General features: G+C 50.4%; 1 protein-coding gene across 3 annotated transcripts in view; it reads left to right on the forward strand.

Moving 5' to 3' along the window:
* The window catches only part of AP3B1 (adaptor related protein complex 3 subunit beta 1), a 2,001,071-nt gene that overhangs the window by 744,544 nt on the left and 1,230,824 nt on the right, over nt 1-25,703 (forward strand). For all 3 annotated transcript variants that reach the window (XM_086960746.1, XM_086960745.1, XM_086960747.1), the window contains one exon: nt 4,246-4,378. In XM_086960746.1, the coding sequence (XP_086816872.1) occupies nt 4,246-4,378 (133 nt within the window). The remainder of the gene's footprint in view (nt 1-4,245; nt 4,379-25,703) is intronic.

Here is a 25,703-nt window from a genome sequence, read left to right on the forward strand (position 1 = left end):
GGTGGAGATGCAATGGAAAATAGAAGATTTCGAGAATCGCCAGCGGCGCAACAACATAAGACTTTTGGGGGTGGCAGAAGGACTGGAGCGTCAGGATGCCAGGGCATATGTAATTAAGATGTTAAAGGGAGCTTTTCCTGAGGTCACAACCTGGAACTGGGAAAGCGAAGTGCAAAGGGCACATCGATTTCCCCTTGTGCAGAAGAAAAACCTATGGGGACTCACTAAATACAAAGCCTAGAGCTATCCTGGTATATGTTGGCAATTTTCTTGCGAGGCAGGATATAATGGATAAATCAAGGCCAGAGGCAAGGCGTACATTTGAAGGGGTATCTTTTTTCGCACGACCTGACTTCTGCCACGTCACTGTGGAGAGAAGGTGGCGGCTCAGACAGCTGATTACGCCATTTTAGAATCTAGGGCATGAAGCATACCTGCTATACCCAGCAAGATTGAAGACTATTGTAAAGGGGCATGTAAGGATGTTTACCTCCGAAATTAAGGTACAGGAATATATTAATGAGTTGAGAAAGCAAAAGGGCGGTTAGATATGGGAAGCCTCAGTTGCCCTAAAGCTAGGATCCTTTTTTTTTCTTCTTTTTTTCTCTTCTTGAGGTCAGGAATTGTAGAAGTACACTTGGGACTACACTGGAGCGACTACTGCACTAAAAAGTTGCCACACATAGGTCATGAGTGACCTATTTGCAGTAGAGGGGGGGAGGGCTTAGTGGGGAGGGGGGTTAAAGGGGGAGCACTCACAGGTTGCACAGCTTTAACAGTACACAAAATACAGTATGATTGTCTTTCTTTGTAATTTTTTATGCTTAATGAGTCGGTTCTACTCGTAGGCAAGGCATTTGATGAATTCTAATGACATGCAGAATTGCGTTGATTAACATCTGTGGGCTCAATGATGCGAATAAAAGAGTTAGAGTTCCTGCACTGCTTAAAACACTTCGTTTAGACCTGGTCTGCTTACAAGAAACGCACATAGAGGGGGCAAAGGGGTACCTCTTGGAGCAGCTGGGGTTCTCACTATTGGCAAACAACAAGCAGGGGTCAAGAACCAGAGGAGTAGCAGTGTTGGGTAGAAGCAGGGGCGTGGTTGTTAATAGGAAGAAAGAGGATCAGTGGGGTAGGTGGGTGCTGTTGGAAATAACCCATAAAGGAGAGAAGCTCATGCTGGTTACAATTTATGGTTCTACGGAGGATGACCCCGATATTTTCCAATTTTTAGACACAGAGCTGGCTCAGTGGCCTGAGCCAATTGTCTGTTGTGGTGACTTGAATATTCATGAACTCGCTTGTTCATTCACACAAGTTGGGGGGCATTATTCAGGGAGGAAGAAGAAAACGTATAGAGCACTGTCCGACATGGTACCCTTACTCTAGTCATTAGAGGAGCCATATTGTTCTCCACCACCTTATCCAAGTATATATGGGCTATTTGAGATAAAGTAATAGGTCTCCAGTTCCTACAAGTCTTGTTCCAAATGTGAAAGGCAAGCTGTTAAGTCACTGAAGAGACCCAGCTGTTTTGATATATATACTACATGAATGTAGGCCTTAAAGGCCTCTCAAGCACAAATGGAGACTCAACAGATTGAGCATTAATGTTCAATAACTCTACAATGTCGGCATTGGTTTTCGATCTAAAGATCGGAACCCTAAGTGCGTTCAGCTGGATTGTAAAGGTATAGTTGCTCTTGCCCGATTCCTCCAGTTCCAGTGTCGGCACTATAGGCGCATGGTCCGCAAGTGTTTGGGGCAGGTGGTCAACCCTATTAGTCTAGGCTCTGACATCCTTCGAGACCAACTAGTAGCCAATGCCCAACTACGCATTACAGGATGTTGTAACCTATATGCCTTCAATCATTTGATATTATTCCTCGTGCCAAATGTCAATCAAGTCACGATCAGTAGTTGTGCAACTACACAAGGGTGCAACCTGCACTCCGACTGAGATTTGTCCATCTCAGGGTGCAGCGGTACATTCAACTATATTTGTCCCTTCCCCCAATATGATCACAGAGCATCCCAGGCTCTTATGCTTGATAACGACAAAAGGATCAGGGCAATCAATGTTATAGCCAGAGACCCAAACAAGCTGTGATCTTGCAAGATAAGTTACTTCCCCTCACTGTGTGTTATTTCATCAAGAGTTCGGCATCACACCGTCTTTCTGCTTAGGCAGAGTGTGCAGCAAGATGTGCCTCCAATCCGGCTAGCCTTCAGTCTGGTCTGGGAGTGCTTAGTAAAAAGGAGTTCCTGGTACTTGACTCCAGTGTCGATTCCTTCTTACTTGTTAAGAACCTGTGGACTAAAGAGTGAACCTGCATCAGTGGATTATTAATAATCTTTCCACAACATCACTGGTTTCTTGCCAAGCCATTTAAAAAAAGGAAACCAGGGAAGCTGAACTTGTGTCTCAGCGTTCACTACTTCAGAGCATGATATATTTACATTTCTCATCCTCCATCACAACAGAACATCTCAGAAGACAAGGGCACTGCCTGTTTAAGCCTGTTTGGGCCAGGAACAGCCTTGGCCCCTAACTGAGCTTCACTGCAACCTACGAAGTAAGATATAACCCTGTGCCTCACCTTGCACCCCACACTGCCTATGCCCACAATCACACCCAGGCATAGACCACACAAACACTCACATAGGCCCAACCTCTAACCACCATATACCATCAGACTATCAAATTCCAGCTCATGCTCCTAAACACAGGCTTTGCGGTAATCCACAAGCCAGACATTATCACCTATCAACAACTAGATGCTTTCATCTGTATATAACCATTGTTATCTCCCACATCCTTGCAAATCTTAGCCATCCTTGTTCCCTCAAGCTGCAACTTCCATTGTACAGTCCGCACACATAAAAAGGAAAGAGGCCGCCTTTCTTATCCAGCACTCTAGGCAAGTGACAGTCAGCGAAATGGAGCTTCTTACATGCCACGTTTTATACTTTGCAACTCCGAAAGCCACTTTCCATCTCATCTACATGTGTCCTGGACAGAACAAGGACTTTGTTGACAAATCCACGAATCTCTTCACCACCTAAATATTGTTTTTTGGTATCTCTAGGAAAATACCCTACTTTAATCTTGGTAAAAAAATTTTTTGTCCCCACATGAGATTTGTATTTTAAGTATTAGTGTAGCATGGGAATGCCTTAGATATCCTCCAATGTTCGGTGTACCCAGTTGGATCATTAAGGTTGTGCCCATGAGAGAAAGTCGTTTTTTTCATTTGTTCCCCCAGCTAAGCTAGTTTCAGTTTTAATTTTATTGGCATGGTGGTGTTGAATAGACAGTTCTAAGCCTCAATCCCTGCACCTTGCCACATGCCTCCTGTTCTTTAGTATTGTGGCACCTTGATCTTAACACTTCATTTTGATTCCAGGTTGTTGCATATGCTGCAGTCTTTATTAATTTAGATGAGCACTGATTTAATAAGTATGTTAATTTCAAAAGCGAAGCAGTATCCCAGTATGGCAAGAAAACCTTAGATAAATGTACTATCAAATGGCTGTATCTCTCTGGAGCCAGCCTTGTAACCAAGCATTCGAAAGTGTGTGGCTGCGTTCCAGACTAATTTTCTATTGTGCATTTCTAGGCACATTAATGGAAAAACCTTTTTATGGCAATCCAATGAACTAAGCAGAAAGTAGTGGAGTCCTATTACAATAAAGAGTTATGTCAATCCTTCATTGATGAATGAAAACCCCTGTATTTGATTAAACTAAGCATGGGTTGTGAGTATCAACCTTGGGAAAATGCTTTTTATTGCAGCTGAAGCTCTTTAAAAGCAGTGGCATTTTATGCACTTAAACAATGAGTTGTATTCCTTCTGCGATTTGTGGGAAGGGTGAGCAATTTAGAATACAGACCCAAATTAGAAAAAAGAGATCTGTCAAGGAGCTAGTTGATATATTGTGAGTTGTCTTGCCACCTATAATCCAGAAAAGAGAATCACTGCTTGAGCTATGTGTTTAATAATATGTAGACTTTATCTCAGTTCTGCAAATCTAAGATCTTATTTACTTCCTTCTCTTTTTAATTGTACCATAGTTCACCTCTAATTGTTGAAAACTGTCTAGGTAATCAATAATGAGACTTTGAGGCTATGCGCAGTCACATATGTACAATTAAATACATTTTTTTGATGAAGTTGCCAAAGAACAACTTTGTTTTGTTGGTTGCACAGTAGAATTACATTTTGCATTTGTTTTCTTTAGACATATGTCAAAAGTCAAGATAAGCTGTTTGCTGCAGCTGCGATACAAGCTATTGGCAGATGCGCAACAAACATTTCTGAAGTTACTGATACGTGTCTCAATGGTCTTGTTTATTTGCTGTCCAGTCGGGATGGTGAGTTAATTGCCTTGTTTTGTTTTATTCAAATCAGCAGGTTAAGTGAAAATGTGTTAAAATGTCATTCCTTGGGGATTTTAAAACATGTAGTATGGGATTCTTTGACACAATATGTTGTAGAGATTCGATGTGCCAGCATAATCTAAATTCTGTGGTAATAAAGCTTGTTATAGTTGTGGCAATGCTTGAGTTACATGATGCTAACAAACATGTTTTAGAAGATTAATAAAGGTATAAGATCTTTCCTTTTCATACAAGTGGAAACAGTGTGGACACGGCGCCTCCTCAGCCACTTCTTCATGTTGGAGCAAGTGCTTGAGTCATTTTTTCAAATTCATGCTTTTTCAAACTCCATATTTTTAACTTGCAAATGAGAGGGCCCTAGATTTTTGTGCATTTATCATAAAACCTGTGTTCAACCTTCTTGAGGGAACTAGGGCTCGTTTCCATGCATCTTTTGTAAGCCCCTTCCCGTCATTACTTCACCTTCCACCACAAACTATAGACCTTATTCAGTAACTGACTAGAGTCCTTATGAAGTGATCCACGCTATATAGCCTAGTCACAACTGGGATGCTTGAGATTTGTGCTTTATCATCTTTTAATAAGCCACTGCCTTTGTAATGCCTTAGAGTTAATGGGGTACAAGGATCCTAAAGCAAACACTTTCATAGGTAGGGCCATTGTACTATCATTGATTATGTTTTTGTTATGAGGGATCTGTCCAACTTGATTATTGATGGAGCTGCCCAAACTACCATCTTTAGTAGCCATAATCCCCCTACTGTCTCTTTGAGAATTCCAAGGGAAGAGAATGTGAGGTAAAAGGGGTTATTCACTCTTGTTCACTAAAAATAATACGAGACGGTCGGTTTGGAAGCTTGTTGGCATATCTTAAATTTTTCGTAAACTTGTATCTAGTAACCTGAACATAATTTATAGTTGTGTCTGTAGGGAAATTGGGGGTAGGCAAGTAGTTGCCTCGTTTGAATCCTTGGGAGAGTCTAAGAAGTTGTTACTTATGAAACCTGTGAGGGCACTAGAGTCTAGGTTTTCCACCTGGTTAAGTAAAGCTTGCGGGTTGCGAGTAGAAAGCTACACCATGCCTTGAGGAAATCCCTGAGAGATAGGGGCAAAATAGCAATCCGCCATAGGGAATATAAACTGGCCTTGATGACCAGGAAATTAGCTGTGAGGAATGAGTTGTGTGAAAAACTAGTTTACGCCTCTTTGTTGAAAAATCCTCAGGCTTTTTGGAATATTGTAAGCTCCAATTGTCTATCCAAATCCTCTAAGTTGTCTTTGAATTGTATCATTGCTCTGGAGGCTTGGGTGAAGCATTTTTGCAAGATATATAGCTCTATGATTAGTGGGACAGACTGGGTATCCCTCAAACTCCCTCAATTCCTTAACTTCTCAATGTCCTTGGAAGTGATAACAGTAGCAATTAATTGTACCTGTAAGGTATGATTCTCTATGTCCTGGCGGATGACGATATTAGGAGAGGGATCACTTGTCCTGAGTAACCAGGATTTTTATTCTCTTATTCGGTTCTGGTGCCGATTAAAAAAAAAAAAAAAAAAAAAAAAAAAAAAAAAAAAACCCTCATTCACGTACCAAGGCTCGATAGGCGGTATATCTTGGTTCTCCACCTTGTTGTTAGCAACGTGACTGCATCATCATAGGGTTTGATTGTATGCTTCCTCCACCCGGAGGTAAACCACTGGTTAATACAGTAGTGAATCAGTGATGAAAAAAATCATAGGGGTGTATATTTAAAAAAGGCTGCGTAACCAGTATTGATAGTTTTAATTGATGCTGGAAAAGAGTGCCTGGTTAAAAGAGTAGGCGTGCGTAGGAAACTGGATTATGGGGCTTCCGCACTAAGTTATGTCCATAAAAAGGTCGACATGTTTCAGCCACAGGTTGTCCGCATGGGTCAAGTTGGCTTTCTTCAGGACCTAATATTCCTATTAAGAATAGAGAGGAAAGAAAAAGAGGTGTGATGACCTTGAGTATCAGGTCGGATTCATAGAATAATGTTTCTAAAATTAAGAAAAGGCCTTAAAGTACCTTGTAAGGGATCAGTGATCGCCTCTTCGGGCGTGCTGAGAGTTGCTGTACCTGCTCATGGCAATTTCTTGTGCTGTCTCTTCCTCTCAGTCCCCTGGTTGCTCAGGACAAGTGATCCCTCTCCCATTGATTTTTTGAACATTGCAAATAAGGAAGCTGAAAGGATCACATACGTTTCCTTCTCCCCCCATCTGATTGAAAACCGGATAACGATAATAGTCACTATCTTTAAAAAGGGGAACCACCAAGACTCATCATATATTCACCCAATTTCCCTGTTGTATTCCTCTGTAAAAACTCTGGGTTGCGCCATTCTTGAAAGACTGCTACTCTGGACCTCAGATTGTAAAATTGTGTCTGAGATACAGTATGATTTGCATACAAGGCTGAGGGCATTAGCACAATCTCTCACCATCTTTCAATTGATATATAGCTCCCTTCACCTTGCCTTTATGGATCTCTCAAGTGTCTTTGGTAGTGTGAACAGATTGATGTTCTGAGCCCTTTTGACATCTATGGGGGGGGGGGGGGGTCGATGAAGGATTAGTGCATTCTTTACGAGCACTTCATTTAATCTGGCTGCCTCTCTTAAGATTTGGGAACCAAGGGGGAATGTATTGATTCTTTTAAACTAAATTGTGGATTCTTGTAGGGTCATGTCTTGGCCCCTATATTATTTTTGTGATATATTAACGACCTAGAAACCGCCCTTTTACATGTGGTGAAGGACTTGCCCATTGTCAAGAACAGGCTGTTGGCTGCTTTTCTCAATGCTGATGATGCGGTCCTACTAGCCAGAACTCCGAATGTGCTAAAGATTTTATTCACTGCATTTGTGGGTGTTATGGAGAACTTGAACTTAGAGAGCAACTAGTCTAAAACATACATTATTTCATGCAGATCAAAGTATATGAAAACCTGTTGTCTCTCAATCAAGGGTAAGGATTGTCCGTAACATTTAATTACAGCAATACTTGGGTCTGTTACCGGTCGTGCAGGTGAACATGCTTTTTACGGTCGGTTGCCTCCACTTTTAGTTTCTCCTCTAAAATTGGGAAAAAGCCTATTCAGCCTCTCTTGGAGATGTACAAAAGGAAGTGTATTCTGGTTTTGACATATGGTAGAAGGGCTTGGAGCTAGTGTGACACTTAAAGCCTCCAAAGTGAGAAAATAGGATGCTCAGAAGGATTTTGAACCTCCCTGAAAGCAGCCCTCACTTTTTTTTACAACCGTTTTATTGATTGATTAGGCAGAGCATAAATACAGTTCTCCACAGTCAGGAGGGTACTGTCAAATGGTAGACATATCTTAATGTATATGCAAACCTAATCACTTGGAAAAAAAAACCTCCCGCCCCTCCTCCACTACCCCAACTACCCAACACCCCGACTACCCACCCCTTATCCCACCCTAACCCGATGCACGTGATCACAATAAGCCGCAGTCTTTGAATACAGTACAGCAGTCTTCGAGTGGCCCCCTAGGCCTGAAGGTCCTCTTCTGCAGGTAGCCCATCATCTGAGTCTGCTGGAGGCTCCAGAGTCAACCCCCTGTAATCCGCCCACCGTTTCCAGATCTTGTAATGTTTCCGGGGGCATCCCCCGGCTTCAAACACAGACAGCTCCAATCCCATGAAGTAATCTAGGCCCGCTTTCCAGGCACCTAGCGGAGGAGAACGCTCACCCTTCCATGCCCGTGCCAGATCCCGCTTAGCCACCACCAGGCCCAACAGCATAAGGTGACGTTTGTAGATGTTCCCACCCACATTCTCCAAGATATGTAGAAGTCCCAGCCTGGGCGTACGGGGAAGATCCCACCCCAGAACCTCCGACAAACAACTCCAAACGCCGTTCCAGAACCGAGTCAGACCAACACAGGACCACCCGTATGCAGCAGCGTACCTCTCTCAGCCCCACAGCGCAGGCATTCCTGAGACGCAATCAGGCCCTCCTTCCACAGTCTCTCCCGGGTATAGTACGCCCTGTGCAGATACTTAAATTGTATTAGGCAGAGTCGCACTGCAATGGCAGCCCCGCGCGGGGACTCCAAGGCCTCCCTCCAGTCATCCTCGTCCAATGGGCCAGTGTCCGTTTCCCAGGATTCTTTCATCGGTAGCAGAGAAGAGGAACAATGGGTGACTAGCGTTTGATAGATTCGAGACACCTTTTTATCCCCAAGGTCCCCCATGAAGATTTTGGCTTCTACTGGACTAAATTCTGGTAGTTGATCCAAGCCAACCAAACTAGGTGCAAGCGCATGACGGAATTGTAGGTACTTGAAGAATTGGGTCTTGGGCATATGGAATTCAGTGCTAAGTTCTTGGAAGAACTTGAGAGTAACCCCGGTCAGAGCATGTCCAAGCGAGGAGATTCCAATAGAGTCCCAACCAAGAGGCCAAAGGTTCCATGGCCAGCGCAAATAGGTAAGGGGACAGGGGGCACCCCTTTCGGGTCCCCCGGCTAACCGAGAATTTCTCTGAGATCGCCCCAGACACTCGCACGGACGCAGTTATATCAGTGTACAGCAGCTTGACAAATGAGATAAACACTGGGCCTAGGTTAAGGCACGGCAGAAGAGCGAATAGGTATGTACAGCTGACCGAGTCAAATGCCCTGTCAATGTCCGCCAGCAATAAGGCCGCCCGCTCCCCGGTGGCCCCCATGGCGTCGACGGCCGCCTGCGCACGTCTGATGTTGTCGTGTCCCCCTGTGGGGCATGAAGCCCGCCTGGTCCGGATGGACCAGGTCAGCCACATATGGGAGGAGGCGGTTCGCCAACGCCTTGGCCAACAATTTGGCTTCGATGTTAAGCAGGAATATGGGGCGATATGATTCATGTCGTTCTGGGGGCCTACCTGGCTTCTGGAAAACTACAACTTCCGCGTGGCGCCATTCAGCCAGCAAGCTAACCCGTTCCCACGCTGCCTCCAGCGCCTTCCTATAATGAGGCCCTAATTGGAGATGGAATTTCTTATAGAATTCGCAAGGAAATCCACTCGGTCCGGGTGCCTTTCCCGTGTTTAGTTGCCCTAGTGCATCCCCCAGCTCCTCCGCCGTAAGGGGGAGGTCCAGGGATTTCCTCGCCTCATCAGAAACTGCACGGGGGGGGGGGCAGGTCAGCAATGAATTTGTCAATCGCATCCGCCGGGAGACAGTCTCGCTGAGCATATTGCTCCGCGTAATAGTGGGCGAAGCTCGTCGCCAGGGTCGCTGGGTCTGTTATGGCAACTCCCTCTCCATCGGTGAGGCCCGGCAATGCGACTGGTTGCATGGTGTGTTATCACAACCTGTGTAGCATAGTGCAGGACTTATCACCCCACTGATATATCCTGCTCCTCGTGGCCAGCCACTCTTGTCGTGCCTCGTCAAGTAAGACAGACGCTTAGGATTGCTGCGCCTGCAGGAGCAGCCGCACCGCCACCTCGTCCCCCCTCTCTGACATCGTTGTTCCAGTCCCTCCACCCGCGCCGCAGCCGCGACAATGGCCTCACGGCGTCGACGACGGGCAGCAGCACACCATGCTATGTCTATGCCCCTCAGCGTAGGCTTCATGGCTTCCCAGACTGCCACTACGTCCGTATCTTCGACTAGATTTTCCTGCCAGTAGTGGGCGATCGCACCTCGTATATGCTGAGTATAGCCTGCCTGCTGAAGATGCCACGAGGACATCCTCCATCGGAATGGTTCACGTTTCCTATGCAACTCAACCCGCACTGCTACAGGGGAATGGTCGGATAGTCCTCTAGGCAGAATGCTGGCTTCCCTCACCCTATCAAGGAATGCCCCTGGCATAAACACATAGTCTAGTCGTGAGAAGGAACCATGCACGGCAGAATTTTTTATTTATTTTATTTTAATTTCTTCTATAGCGCAGGAATCAATCCCGTAAGGGTATCTCCGCGCTTTGCCAGCTATAGAATGACAGGTAGTGCATCATAGAGGTTAACTAGACAGAAATGCTTCTTGATAAAGAAGGGTCTTTAGTGTCTTTCTAAAAGATAGGTGGTTGGTAGTCATTCTTACATCAGTGGGAAGTTTGTTCCATAAAGCAGGTCCAACCGCGGAGAAAGCACGATCTCCTTGTCTGTATTTCTTAGTTGCAGGGGGCTTTAGAAGGGCTTGGTTGCTAGAGCGGAGAGACCTGCTGGGATGATACAGCTCAAGGGATTGAGACAGATATTTAGGGCTTGCTCCGTAGAGACATTTGTGAACCGTGCAGCATATCTTAAAGTTGATACGCTGCCGTATGCGAAGCCAGTGCGGTTCCTTCAGCAGGGGTTTAGAGGGAGTCCTGGCTGGTGCACTCATGACCAGTCTTGCTGCTGTGTTCTGGACTATTTGCAAACGACCTACAGCATCTGCGTTTGCTAATGTCAGCAGGCCGTTACAGTAGTCCAGACGACTGGTCTCCAGGGCCTGTACAAGTGTCTTCCTATAGATGGCAGGGAGATACGGGAAGACACGTCTAAGTAGGCCAATGGTGTGGAAACACAACCCTGCGATGTAGTTGGTGTGTTCCTTCATGGTCAGCTTTTGGTCTAACTTCACCCCTAGATTTTTTACATGAGGTTTGGATGTAGGTACTGGGCCCAGATCTATTGGCCACCAGTCTGGGGACCAAAGGAGACTCGCCTTGCCAAAGAGCATGACCTCTGTTTTTGTCACGTTACATTGGAGGCAATTCACAGCCATCCAATGTGACACTGCCCTCATACCCTCAGCAAAGTTCTCCTTGACTTTGGGGCCAAGGGAGTTGAAAGGGTAGAGGAGCTGGGTGTCATCTGCGTAGGAAACCGGTATGAACCCATATTTCCACACAATCTCAGCAAGGGGGGCCACATACACATTAAACAATGTTGGGCTAAGGCATGAGCCCTGTGGCACCCCCTTCGTGAGCACCCTTGAGATGGAACGAAAGGGGCCCAGGCTGATAGATTGTGATCTCCCGGACAGAAAACTCTCCAACCATGATAGTGCTGAGCCTCGAATTCCTACTCCCTGCAAACGGCTGAGAAGGATGTTATGGGACACGGTATCAAAGGCTGCGGACAGGTCCAACAGCACTAGAATCATAGAGCCACCTCTGTCCTGTGACATTTTGATCTTATCTGTCACAGAGAGGAGGGCTGAATCAGTGCTGTGGTTGGGCCTGAACCCAGATTGAGATTGGTCCAGCCCCCCTGTCGCCTCGATAAAGCTGGAGAGGATGGTATTAACGTGTTTCTCTGCCAGTTTGCTGATGAAAGGAAGGAGAGAAATCGGGCGAAGGTTGGAGAGTTCTGACCAGGGCAAGGTGGAGTTTTTGCGTATAGGGTTCACTACCGCTTCCTTCCATGATTATGGAAGTTGTCCCTCAGCAAAGGAAAGATTGAGCAGGGTCTGAATAGGGAGTCCTAATATTTCGCTCAAAGGGGAGATAAGTTAGGCAGGTATCAGATCAGTGGGAGAGCCAGTCTTTATTTGATTGACAAGTGCAGTTAGGTCTTTAATGGTTATTTCTGGGATAGCATGAAGAGTTTTCCCAGGGGTCACTATTGGGAGAGTATCAAGGGCCTCAATTTCCATAGGACCTGAGACTGCAGTAATTTTCTTATATATCCCTTCTATTTTGTCCTCAAAGAACTGGGATATTTCATCGCATAGGACTTGAGTAAAGGTATCTGGGCTCTCACACATTACAGGATTGGTGAAGGTCTGAATAATTTTAAATAGCTCTCTTGTAGAATTGCCTGCCTCAGCAATTTGAGTGGTGAGGCTTATTTTTCTAGCTTTTTTTATATTTTTGTAATAGGAGGTCATAGCCGCCAAGTAGCGGTTCTTATCTTCCCCATTGCCTGTCCGTCTCCAAAGTTTCTCCAGTTTTCTACATCCCTGCTTTTCTATCTTAAGGGCCTCAGTATACCATGCTTCCCTTTTAGCTATGGTGGGTTTTTGCACATTTTTCTGAGGAGCCAGGGTGTCAATTGCTGTCATCAATGAGGAGTTAAACTTTGAGAGAGCAGTATGGATGTTATCGGAGTTGGAGAGTATGGGCTGTTTCCATGTTTGTATAAGCCTGGCAGGAGTGATTTTATGCCATGGTCTACGTTTAGTGGACTGGGTGGCAGGACGATTTATGGAATTGGATAAGTATGGTAAAGAGAAATCTATCATTTTGTGGTCAGACCAAGAAATGTGCTTAGGGGGGTATCAATGGACATTGGGGTAGGTAGTAAAAATCAAATCCAAAGTGTGACCACCAGAATGAGTGGGTCCACTATTTCGAGGATGTAGACCTAAAAGAGCTAGATCTGCAAGGAATACATTTGTATCAGGGTGATCATCAATATCGATGTGAAAGTTAAAATCTCCAAGTAAAATGAAATTCTCGTTAGCTTTCATGTGTGGGGCTAACGATTCAGTGAGTGCAAGGGAGAACCCAGCATTAGGTCCAGGCGGTCGGTAGACTAGAGCTCCTTTCCAGTGTACCTTGGGACTGATTTTTAAATGGAAAATTAATACTTCCATGGTCGGTAGCATCACTTGTTCTAGGACTCTGATGGTCAATGTGTCTCTATATATGATAGCGGTCCTGCCTCCTACCTTCTCATGGCGGTCTTGACGAAGAATTTTATACCCCATAGGTATCCCTAAGGTGATAGCAGGGATAGTATGGGGTTTTAACCATGTTTCTGTCAAGAAACATATCTCAGGCTGAGTGCTGTGAATAGTGTCCCATAGTTGTGTATGGTGTTTAGGGAGTGATCTGACATTTAACAGAAAGCTTTTCCAGCCTCCCAGAGAATCTATACTGTCTATAGGCCGTCCAGCAATGATGTAGGAGTGAGTGGCTTGAAAACCGCATTTGATGCAGGAAAAGGGACCCTCGGGGCATCTTAGAGTATTATTCGTGCACCTATGTATGCCCTTGGGTTGCAGCGCCATGAGAGCATGTGATGAATACCTGATAGGAGGGGAGATCGGTGGGCTGTCCATAGTAGCAGAACAAAGAGGGTAGCCCCTGGCCCCGTCCTGTCGCGGACGGGCGCAGATGGGCAGCTCTTTGGCGGGTCTTCGGCGGGGCTGCGCGCGATCGCTGCGCGCTCAGGGAGGTGCGAGGGCTAAGTAGCCCTGCGTAGAACCACTAGAGCGCTAACCGCTCCTAGTGGAACCGGAAGTGGTGTCAAAGCCTGCTTCCCCCTTAGAGCTTATCCTGAAACTAGTGAATGATGCGGTGCAAGTGCGAGGCAATGCGGATTTTTCTGTCACTCAATTTTTAATAAAAATACACACAATGTTATTCACATTCAATTTTAAAATGCGGTACAATTTTAAAATGCGGTAAAATTCCCGCTTCTCGCTGTGTCTCGCTAAGTCTACATGCAACAGCTTATGAGCAATCCTTGGCCAGCAAGCGGTATGGAGACTCTGCCACCGTCTCCACCCGCAGCGAGCTCTTCCGGTGCTCCGCCTAAGTAGCCCCGAGAAACATATGTATACTCTCGCACTGTGGCACGCAAGTGTTTCCAAACATCCACCCAGCCCAATCCTTCCACCATCGCTCTCAGTCTGGTAGGGGAGGCAGCCGCCACTGTCTCCTGCAGCCTCCTGCGGTCCAGGTACACATCCATGACATCGTTCCAGTCGCCACCCAACACAGCTAGGAATTCCGGGATATCTGCCCATACTTCAAATAGCCTCTCAGCCAAGGACCACTGTAGAGGGGGAGGGGCATACACACTCCCAACCACCACCGGCTCAGCACCAATCATGCCCGGAACAAACACATAGCGACCCAGTGGGTCAATCCAATGTCGCTCATGAACGTAGGCCAGCCTGCGATGTACCAGAACAGCCACTCCCCTACCCACCGCAAGATCGCCCCTCGCTTAATTTTGTCCAACATCCCCCTGACGTTCCAGCTCAGTACTCGCATAGACTCCCTGGGGAGTCCCTGCATTGGCGTATCAACCATAGTCGTGGTGGAAAAGACTTCAAGAACCCCAGCACCCGGTCCAGGCACTCAGTGCAACTAACTGCAAGGCATTAGGAATCACGTGCAACCCCCTCTGACTACCCCAGGTCCCCCCCCCCTACACTCCCCCAACACTGCCCCCCAAACTCCCCAACCCCTGTCTCCCGCCCCCCACCCCTATACCTCATGGAACACTGAAGTATCTGTCGCGGCATGGGGAACTTCAGGCCCAAAACAGAGCGCCCAAAGCCAACCATGCCAATGGATCCCAACTATGCACTCTAACTAAAGAACCCCCCCCTCAGGGCCACCCCCTAACCGTGGGGGAACTAGGCAGCCCCATATACCAGCACCCCGAACCCCACACTACCACCTCCCCCCCTAAACCAGCGCAAAGAGAGGCAACCTGGCGTCATCAACACAAGCCCCGAAGGGTCCAGCCATGGCCCGTGACTTTACGAGCACTCAGCGCTCAATGTTCGGCAGACTTAGCAGGCACGTATTGTCCTCAAGTGAACTCCTCAGCGGACCAACAGTACCAGAAAAGAGTCAGATTCCCATAGTTTTCAGTTTTCTTTCCAAGATTGCTCGGTGTCGAGTTGTGTCTCATCAAGTTGGCCCCTGCGAGAGAGGGAGCGCTTCCGCGACCGAGATTTCCTGTGTCGCTTACTCCTGGCAGCAGGGTCGCCCCTCTCCTGTGACAATCCACGCGACGGACCGGAGCCTAAGCCCGGCTGGGCGTTCGGCCGGATTCTGACCGTCTCATCGGTCCATCTGAAGACATCCTCCGGGGTATCGAAGAAGTAGGTTTTTGATTGAAAGATTACCCAGAGGCGGGCCGGATACAGCAAGGAGTATTGTATCTTCAGTCCACGTAGTTTGGCCTTCGCTGCTATGAAGGAGTGTCGTTGCTGCTGCACCTGTTTACTATAGTCCTGGAAAATCATGATTTTATGATTTTCGAACATGAGTGTCTCCTTGGCCCTTGCTTCCCGCAGGATGGCATCCCTGTCGTGGAAGTTCAATATTCTGGCTATGACCAGTCGAGGCCGTTCTCCAGTGGGTGGCTTCTGCATCAGGGCCCTGTGAGCGCGCTCCACTACAAAGCATCTTGACAGGGCGTCCGGGGGGAGCCAGCTCTCCAGCCATCGAGTCAAAAATCTATCCATAGGTCCCTTCTCACAGTCCTCCGGAAAACCCACGAAGCGGAGGTTGTTTCTGCGCGCCCGTCCTTCCGCATCTTCCACCCGGAGCGCAAGGCCCTTTTGAATTCTGTCCATCTCAGCCACTTTCTGTTTTAACGTGCCCACATCGCCTTCTACTCCCGTGATCCTGGTTTCAGCCTCCGTGATGCGGGCTACTGCGTTGCGGAGATCCTGTCGCAGCAAAGTCACATCGGCCCCCACCGCTCCTATTTTAGCGTCCAACATGTCCCTTGATTTGGTGATAGCCGCCATCAGAGCTGCATTGTCGGGCCCTGCACCCTGGCCACCCCCGGAGGCACCGGGCCCCCCACTAGGTCCAGTGAATTTATCAATGGGCCCTTGTTTGGTGGATCCACTTCCGCCCCCGCCCCTGGTCATGGTCGGGACGTCTAGGTGGGCAGCTTTTCACCAGCAGCCGACAGGGCCCCTCAGGACGAGCGCCCGCGCAACAAGGATCCAGCAGGGCTACGTCCCAACGACTTTGATGTTACACCGAGGCACACAGTTCTGCCGCGTGGTCCCTCACTGAAACACGGAGCACCCCTGGCCGCCACTCGGCACCTGGTATGTAGCAAGAGAGGCGGTACAGGCCCCACCCGGCTATGTGGCACAGTTTGCGCAGTTCCTGGCACCGATCTGTCCCTTCTCAAGTGACCGAGTTGGGTTCCAGGGGTCCCCGGTCCCTCCAGCCAATGCACTAGGGCAGTCGTCGACCGGGCCAGTTCCAGGCCCCTCCACTATCAGCCGGGGAACAAGAAAACCAAGACCCGGTCACTAGGTCTCCACAGCCCCCAGCCAAGCCTTTGCCGGATAAGTTCAGTTGTGTTCAGGCGCCCCGAGAAGAGTGGGGGGGGTCTCAATTCGCCACAGCCCGGGTCTGGCGCCCACCTCACATGCTCATGTCTACAGAAACTGGGGCTGGAGGGACTCACGGATCATGCCACTACGCCACAGCCGCCGTTCCACAGCTCCTCTGGGACCTAGGCGCCAAGCCAACAGGGGCCCACCGTCGTCCTCCAGGCGGGGACCGTAGGTGAGGCGCCGGGGAAGTGCTCGAGGCTTCAGGCGGGCCGCCCAAGTCTATTCCTGGGTCAGCCCCGGGTCCGACCACCCGCGTCTCTGGGTCGCCAAAACTCAGGCCCCGGTCTCGAGGTCTGCCAGCTGGATCTGAAAGAGACACGTTAGTGATAGATTCCTTACCTTAGAATATCCCCAGGCGTCAGACTGGATCCGGAAAATTTTGCGTAGCAGTACCCTTGCGCGTCGGTAGGCGTCGTCTGCGGCTCCGCGTCCGTCGTCGGCGTCGTGGGCGCCGTGATGACGTCGTTGGAGTATATAGACGCCGCCTCCGCGTGCTGACGTCAGTTCTTCTTTTTTCCGCGCCAGCCAGCGCAGATCTGGAAAAAGCAGTTCCCTGGTCATTTTTTGACTAACTTTTTGGATCTTTTTGATCTCTTTCGAAGTCTTCACGACTTCGACGGTGCCGTTAGGGATGCCCGGCTTCAAGCACTGCGGCGGTTGCGAGCGACTCATGTCGGTTACGGATCCGCACCGACTGTGCTTGACGTGTTTGGGCGTCGACCATGACGACGAGGCCTGCTCCGACTGTCGGGCCCTCTCGAGGAAGGCCAGGCGGGAGCGGTCCCGCAGGCGACTCGAGATCCGCCAGTCGGCCCCGCGCCGAGTGAGGTCCCGGTCCCGGTCCCTCGGGAGGTCGAGGGACAGGTCGCGGGGCGGAGCCGTCACAGCTCCGGGAGTCGGCGCCACTCCTCCGGGTCCAAGTCGTCAGGTAAGAAGCATAAGAAGTCGAAGAGACGTCATCGCTCTTCCGACTCCCCCCGACGCTCGCGCGATGCGGCCGGGGGTTCGGGTGACACCGCCCACGCGGCTCCTCAGGAGTCGCGGGCGCCGCGTTCGGCTCCATACCCCCCGGTCCCTGGGCTGAACGCGACGCCGGGGGAGATAGAGCGCTTCCTCATGGCCATGAGGTCCCTTTCTTCCCCGACAGGTTCCGCGGCGCCTTCGGGCCCAGTGAACCCGTCTGGGGGCCCTAGTGGGTCGGGTTCAACCCCGACGCCGTCGGGTGCTTCGGCCTCGACGCCGCCGACGTCTTCGACGCCGGCGCCGCAGGGCTCTGCGATCCCGACGCCGCCGCTGCCCTCGGGCTCGGCGCCGCAGGGTTCGGCGGTCCCGGCGTCGTCGGTGCCTTCGGGTCCGATGCCGCAGGGCGCCGTTCGGCCCTCGTCGGGCGATGGAGCGTCCCCGGTGGACCTTACGACCCCCCCGGGGTCGGTCCGTGTGGTGTCCCCGCCGGCGTCGGTCCCGGCCGACGCCGTCCCCAATTCCTCCTCTGTATGGGTTCCGGCGTCGGGACGGGGCCTGTCGGCGCCGATCTCGACGCCGGTCGGGGATTTCCATCCCTATGAACCATCCTCATTCACTTACGACCCTGTGTCTCAGGAGATGGGGGAAGAGGAGGATTGGGAGGGGTCTGAGGACCCTCTGACAAGGGAATGTCAGTCTAACATGGACTGGACAGGAGACCTTGGGGAGGCCAGTGGCCTGGACACCTCTCCAGACACTGGATTCGTCTCTCCTCCTTCCGTGGCTTCGGAGGAGGGCGCTACATATAGTGTGGTGTTGATGAGGGCTGCTAAGGCCTTGGGCCTTGAGCTCCCCGTCGCGGCCGTGAGGACTAATCTCCTCACTGAGGTCCTTAAGCCGCAGTCATGCTCCATGGAGCCAATGCTGCCGTTTAATGAGGCCTTGTCGGACGTTCTGTTGGGCACTTGGTCCAGGCCCGCTACAGGTTCGCCTGTAGATAGGAACGTGGCCAGACGCCACCGCCCGGCTCCGGGCGACCCATGTTTCCTGTCCACCCACCCCACCCCCGAGAGTCTGGTCATCCAGGCCTCTAACTCCCAGACCGCCTTCCCGTCAGCACCCCCTGATTGGGAATCCAAGAGGTACGAGGCCTTTGGCAAAAAGGTCTTCTCGTCCCTTAGCTGTGGACTGCGGTCTTCCAACACCGCATGCCTCTTGGGCCGTTACACCCATTCTATATGGGAAACGGTGGCGGAATTGCTGCCAGAGTGCCCGTTGGAGGTACGGGCCAAACTCGGCCAAGCCCTTGTGGAGGGTCGGGACGCAGCGAAATATTCGATCAGGTGCGGACTGGACACCACTGACTCGCTGGGCAGAGCGATGGCTACGACGGTGGCGATTCGACGCCACGCCTGGCTTAGGTCCGCCAACTTCTCGGCTGATGTCCAGAATACCCTCATGGACATGCCGTTCGATGGCCGTCGCCTCTTTGGCGACAAGGCAGACCACGCGCTCGAGCGCTTTAAGGACTCCAGGGCTACGGCCAAGTCCTTGGCCCTCTCGGCCCCGCGCCAGCAAGTGGCTGCTTTTCGCTCCTTTCGTGGCCACGGAAGGGGCGTCCCCACACGTGCCGCCAGCCACTCGCCGCAAACTGTCGTCCAGCGCGGCGGCGGCCGTGGAAACCGCCGTGGAGGCGGTAGGGGAGGCAAGCGGAGCCAGTCCACACCTGCCCCCGCAGCATCCGCCTCTAAACCCTCCTAGTCCGTGCTTTTCGGCCCATGTGACGCCAGTGGGAGGCAGGGTTCGCCATCACCACTCTCACTGGCGCACAGTCACTTCGGACAGGTGGGTGCTGCAGATCGTCCGAAGGGGCTACTCCCTCCCCTTCGAGACGACCCCTCCAGCCATGCCACCGCAACACCACCGCGTGTCGGGGGATCACTTGCGGCTCCTGCGGGAGGAAGTTTCGGCCCTCTTGGCCAAGGGGGCCATCGAGCGCGTTCCTGGGCCAGAAGTAGGACGTGGTTGCTACTCCCACTACTTTCTGGTACCCAAGAAGGGCAAAGGGGGCCTACGCCCTATCTTGGACCTGAGGAACGTCAACGGCTTCCTCCGGAAGGAGCAGTTCAAAATGCTGACACTGGCTCAGGTCTTGGCTGCCCTAGACCCAGGAGACTGGATGGTAGCGTTGGACTTGCAGGATGCGTATTTCCACATCCCCGTCCTGCCGGCCCACCGGCGTTACCTGCGGTTCACGGTAGGCCTCGAGCACTTTCAGTTTACCGTGCTCCCCTTCGGCCTTACCAGCGCCCCACGGGTGTTCACGAAGGGGATGGCGGTGGTCGCAGCTCACCTGCGCAGGTTAGGGGTTTCAGTCTTCCCCTACCTAGACGACTGGTTGTTGAAGGCGGGCTCGCCCCAGGCAGTCGTCAACCACCTCCAGACTACGGCGGATCTCCTGCACAGGCTGGGATTTTCCATCAATTTGCCGAAGTCGCACCTGTGCCCCTCTCAGAAGCTCCTTTTCATCGGAGCGGTTCTCGACTCGGCGCAGTTTCGGGTTTACCCGCCCGAACAGCGAGTCCGGGTTATACAGGCCCTGATCCCGGTCTTCGGGCCGTTATCCCGGGTTTCGGTCAGGTTGACGCTGAGGCTTCTGGGACTGATGGCCTCCTGCATCCTTCTGGTGCATCACGCACGGTGGCGGATGCGGGCTCTGCAGTGGGACCTGAAGTTTCAGTGGGCCCAGCACCGGGGCAACCTTTCCGACCACGTCCTGATCTCGAAGGGCACTGCGAGACAGCTGCAGTGGTGGCTCACGGACCGCGATTGGGTCAACGGCAGATCCCTCTCCCTTCCCCAACCGGAGCACGTAGTTGTGACGGACGCGTCCCTCCAGGGCTGGGGTGGCCACTTGGGAGAGGCGGAGATCAGAGGACTCTGGTCTCCGGCGGAGTCCCGGCTCCATATCAATCTGTTGGAGCTGCGGGCGATTCGTCTGGCACTGAAAGCATTCCTCCCGTCTGTCCGAGGGAGTGCAGTGCAGGTGTTCACGGACAACACCACCGCCATGTGGTACTGCAACAAACAGGGCGGTGTGGGGTCGTGGACCCTGTGCCAGGAGGCTCTGCGCCTCTGGCAATGGCTGGAACATCAGGGCGTGACTCTGGTGGTTCAACACCTGGCAGGTTCTCTGAACGCCAGGGCGGACGAACTCCGCCGTCGGTGCTCGATGGATCACGAATGGCGTCTGCACTCGGACGTGGCGCAAGGCCTCTTTCTGCGTTGGGGAGAGCCTTGGTTAGATCTATTCGCCACCGAAGAGAACGCGCAATGTCATCAGTTCTGCGCGTTGGAATTTCCAAGGCGGCACTCGCTCGGAGACGCTTTTCGTCGCGAGTGGAGCTGCGGTCTGTTGTACGCCTTTCCGCCTATACCTCTTCTGCCCAGAGTGCTGAAGAAGATCAAGCGCGACCGGGCACAAGTCATCCTTGTGGCTCCGGACTGGGCACGAAGGTACTGGTATCCCGAGCTACTCAGTATGTCAGTCGATCCCCCGGTTCGTCTGCCTCTTCAGGAGGACCTTCTGTCGCAGCAGCAGGGGACGGTCCTCCACCCGAACCTGTCCAGTCTCCACCTCCATGCATGGAGATTGAGCTTCGGCAGTTGAGGCCATTTGACTTGCCTCCTGAAGTTTGCAACATCATTCTGGCAGCCAGGCGTCCCTCCACAAAAACGGTATACGCCTGCAGGTGGAACAGATTTGTGGCATGGTGCACAGCAAAGGCTGTGGATCCTCTCAATGCCCCTCTCTCTGAGATTCTTCTCTTCCTTCTTTCTCTCGCCCAGCAGGGCTCTGCTCTGGGCACTGTCAAGGGCTATCTTTCGGCTCTTTCAGCCTTTCTGAGGCTGCCTGACCAACCCTCTTTGTTCAAGTCCCCTATCGTAAATCGATTCCTGAAGGGCATCACTCATACTTTTCCTCCTGTTCCCTTCGTGATGCCTCAGTGGGACTTGAACCTGGTTCTGACATTTCTGATGTGCGCTCCCTTTGAGCCTCTTCACAACTGTCCACTTCGCCTTCTTTCTTTAAAGACTGCCTTCCTGGTAGCCATCACCTCTGCCAGGAGAGTGAGTGAGCTCCAGGCTCTCTCTTGTAAGCCTCCTTTCCTTTCAGTCCATCCGGACAAGGTTGTTTTGAGGACTAGGCCCTCCTTCTTGCCTAAGGTGGTCACGGCCTTCCACATGGGGCAGTCCATCACATTGCCCACCTTCTTTCCGCCTCCGCACCCCTCGAGAGAGGAGGAGAGGCTCCACCGTCTGGACCCAAAACGTGCGCTCTCATTCTATCTGGATCGCACACGCCAGTTCCGGGTGGATGATCAACTCTTTGTTGGGTACGCGGGCGCTAAGAAAGGGAAAGCGGTGCACAAGAGGACCATTTCTAGATGGATTATCATGTGCATCCAGGCGTGTTACTCCTTGGCAAAGAAGGAACCACCTGTTGGGCTGCGGGCTCATTCCACTCGAGCCACGGCCACTACAACTGCCTTGGGCCGAGGTGTGCCCCTGCAGGACATTTGCCAGGCTGCTACGTGGGCTTCGTTGCACACGTTTGCGAGGCACTACTGCCTGGACAGTCAAGTCCGGAGAGATGGCTACTTCGGCCGTTCCGTTCTCCAGGACTTTCTGGTGTGAATATTGGTTCGCAGACCCACCACCACGGGGATGGTATTGCTGGGGTATCTATTCTAAGGTAAGGAATCTATCACTAACGTGTCTCTTTCAGATGCACAAGTTACTACTTGTGTAACGATATATCTGTAAGAGACATTAGTTAGTGATAGATTCCTTACCGACCCACCCATCCTCCCCGTTCTGCGAACCGATATCTAGGGTTAAGGTCATCCCCTTTCAGGGCCCTAGTTTCTTGGCACCAGTGTCGGTTTTTTGTCATGGCTCTGCGCTTCTGGCGCGGAAAAGCTGTGGCTAAGAACTGACGTCAGCACGCGGAGGCAGCGTCTATATACTCCGACGACGTCATCACGGCGCCGACGACGGACGCGGAGCCGCAGACGACGCCTACCGACGCGCAAGGGTACTGCTACGCAAAATTTTCCGGATCCAGTCTGACGCCTGGGGATATTCTAAGGTAAGGAATCTATCACTAACTAATGTCTCTTACAGATATATCGTTACACAAGTAGTAACTTGTGCTTCACCGCCCCAATCTGCGCTGGGACTCCACTCGGCACACTGGAGGCTCCACTCCCACACACCAGGATGTCGGCAGCCCCTCACGGGGGATCACACACTGGGGGGCCCCGAACCCAGGAGATCGGGCGAGTCCATCCACCCCCGGGCCAGAGCGTGTGTAGAGTCTCACACTGGGGGGCCCACACTGCCAACAGTCCCACTGCCGCACGGCCTCTGCCTCAGTCGCGCCGTACCTTCGGCGACGGGGGGTCACCAAACTCGAGTCCCCGGCTTCCGGAGCCCAATGTAGGCCGCAGTCCCTTCCCAGTGCTCCCGTGGCAATGACACACTCTCCTCCACTGCAGGGCTCCGCTGCACCTCATGTTGCCGCTCCGCTGACTGCGCAGACCCCGAATCGTGGGCCTCGCCGTCGCACCAGCCAGTCGGTTCCGGGTGTTTCCGTCCGGGGATCGCCGAAATCGAGGCCCCGGCTGGCCACGATGTATGTAGGCGCGGGGTGCCACCGCCGCTATATCCGCCACCAAGGAATCGGGAGCCCAAACTTTCACACCGGAGGGCACCCCTTGTCAGCCGCTACCTCCGCCGCCTGTGTGGGGTGAGATATGGGTCCGGAGGCCAGAATAATTACACGGATTTATGTTGGGCTGGCGGGAGCTCTAACAAGCCACGTCTGCCATCTTCGCCCTCGTAGCCACGCCACCCCAGCCCTCACTTTTTGACCCATGAGGAACATGGCTTGGACTTTGTTGAGGATCTTGTTAAATTGGCGCCTTTGCTGCTTTGATCTGGTGTAATGATAAGGCCTTCTTATACAGGAACATCATCAAAGATTGTCTGCCATTAGCCCTTGGTCCTACGAATCCATGGCTCCATTATATCCAGACAACTTATTTAAAACCAGAAGGATCTTCAGTCTTTTTTAATCTAGTAGACCTCAGGAAGGAGGACAAATACTGGATCTGCAATAGATTCCTGGTGGATAGGGCCATTGCCCGAGTCCATGAAGCCCTCCTTTAAAGATCATGCTATGATTGAAATCTCCCTCGGGATGGAGCCCTTCTTGGAATGTTATGTTAACAATATTTCTGTCGTGCATTACTGCCCAGAGACGTCTAAGCACTATTTAGTTCAGGTTTGGCGTATGACAAGTCCGCATGGGTTATCGGGATCTGAACAGCCAGGTCTTTACCGCTTTCCTGAAAGCTAGAAGACTGGGTGCAGTTTTATGGTGAGAGGTAGCGTGTTACATGCTTTAAATGCTTCCATCACTATGCTATTTCTCCCCCAATTGTACTTGTTTGTACCTAGGTAGTGTTAAAAAATTAGCAGAACCTGATCTAAGATTTCTGAGAAGAAGATATCGTTTGAAACTCTGATTCAGGGATTCGGGGCCCAGATTATGGAGCGCTTTATAGACTAGACACAGTGCGTTAAAAGTTATTCTCTGTTTAACAGGAAGCCCGTGCAAACTTATTAATTCTTGAGATACTGAGCAGCTTTGGCGGATTTTTAACAGAAGTCTAGCTGCCGCATTTTGTAAATCCGGAATTTTATTAATGTTATACTTGTGAGTAGTCAGAAGCAGGCTTTTGGAGTAATCAATCTTGGACAGAATTAGCGATGTGACTAATGTCTTTTGTAGTTTGGTATAAAGGGCAAAATCTTTTAGTAGCACACCCCTGAGAAAGGATTTGTATGGGCTACATCAGATGGAAACTTTATTTCCCCTTGCGACAGTATGATGTAGCTGGTATCTGTTGATGTCCCTGTGATGAAATCTCCTACCCAAACCATGGTACATTTTGTATTTATTTGTAAATACTATAAGCATTTGTCGAGAGGTTTTTTAATCCCAATTTTAAAGTAGATGTGGGTTAGAAAATGTATAGTAGCGCCAATGTATTTCCAGTAGTTGTGCTCAGAGGAGGTGTGCAAGAGAATTGGTTTGTTTTTTCAAATCTGCCTTTCGATATCGAAACTCATTAATGTTTTATGTAGATGATATCGTATATAGAGAAATTAGATTTTGGTTTTAGCGGTCTTCTTATTACTATTTATCTCGTCATTATTAATGGTTCTTTTTATCTAACTTTAATGTATTTATGTGCAATGGAATCTTTATTGAAGTAAATACATTTGTGTTCTTTTATTATCGTTTTTATGATCGAATAAAGTAAGAATTTAATTAACTGACAACAATCAAAGTAAACTGCCATTGTCTTTTTTAGGAATTGTTTTAATAGTAAAAAATATTGCATTTTATTTTTTTGTTGTGATTTTCGTGTTGTCAGTATTTTTAAAGTGTGTGTATGTGCACAAATGCGTATCTGTGTATTTTGCCAAGTAACCAAAAGCCTTCCTTTCTTTTATTTGTGAACTTTCAAGGGTTCTGTTACTTTTTCTTTTTGTATTGGAATTCCCTTGAGAAGTCCCTTTTAGTAGATGTTTGAAACTAATTCATTTAAGGGTGTTGATGGGCGCTGGTGAAACAAAGCAATGATCAGAATTGTTGTGTATTGTAGGGCAAGCATACAGCTCTACTGTATCCTCATGCCCTGGCCACCCGCAGGTTTGGGGTTCTTAGAGTGTCCGGAAATAGGTAGCAGTGGAAGTGTGGCATGCTTGGTGACCTAGTGGAGGACACTGGGCAGCAATTTTGTGGACAATAGATGCAGTATTTGTAGCTGGCTTGCTGTGCCGTCAATAGCGGTCTTGACTTATGATGACTGGCCTGCTGGGGTGGCTGAGATCCGTACCAGGGATGCAGAAATAGTGTTCCTTGGACACATCCCCTTGCCTTTCTTCCTGCCTGGTTCTGGCCTTGGTGCTGATGACCAGTCCGATATGGCGCACCTAATTGCCCTGAAGCCTTGGTACCTCAACTGGCTGCCTCTAATGTTCCTTGTTTGGAGCCCCCTGTTGATCGTTACAGAAGTAATCCAAGGCTCCTAAATTGTGTGGGTTCCGATAGTGGTGCTAGCTTCAACCAACATTGCTGTAAATATGTATATTATTTGAGCTCTTTACATAGGGCTCAAACATTCTGCTCA

The sequence above is a fragment of the Lissotriton vulgaris genome, chromosome 3_1, assembly GCF_964263255.1.
Source record: "Lissotriton vulgaris chromosome 3_1, aLisVul1.2, whole genome shotgun sequence".
NCBI classification, from domain to species: Eukaryota; Metazoa; Chordata; class Amphibia; order Caudata; family Salamandridae; genus Lissotriton; species Lissotriton vulgaris.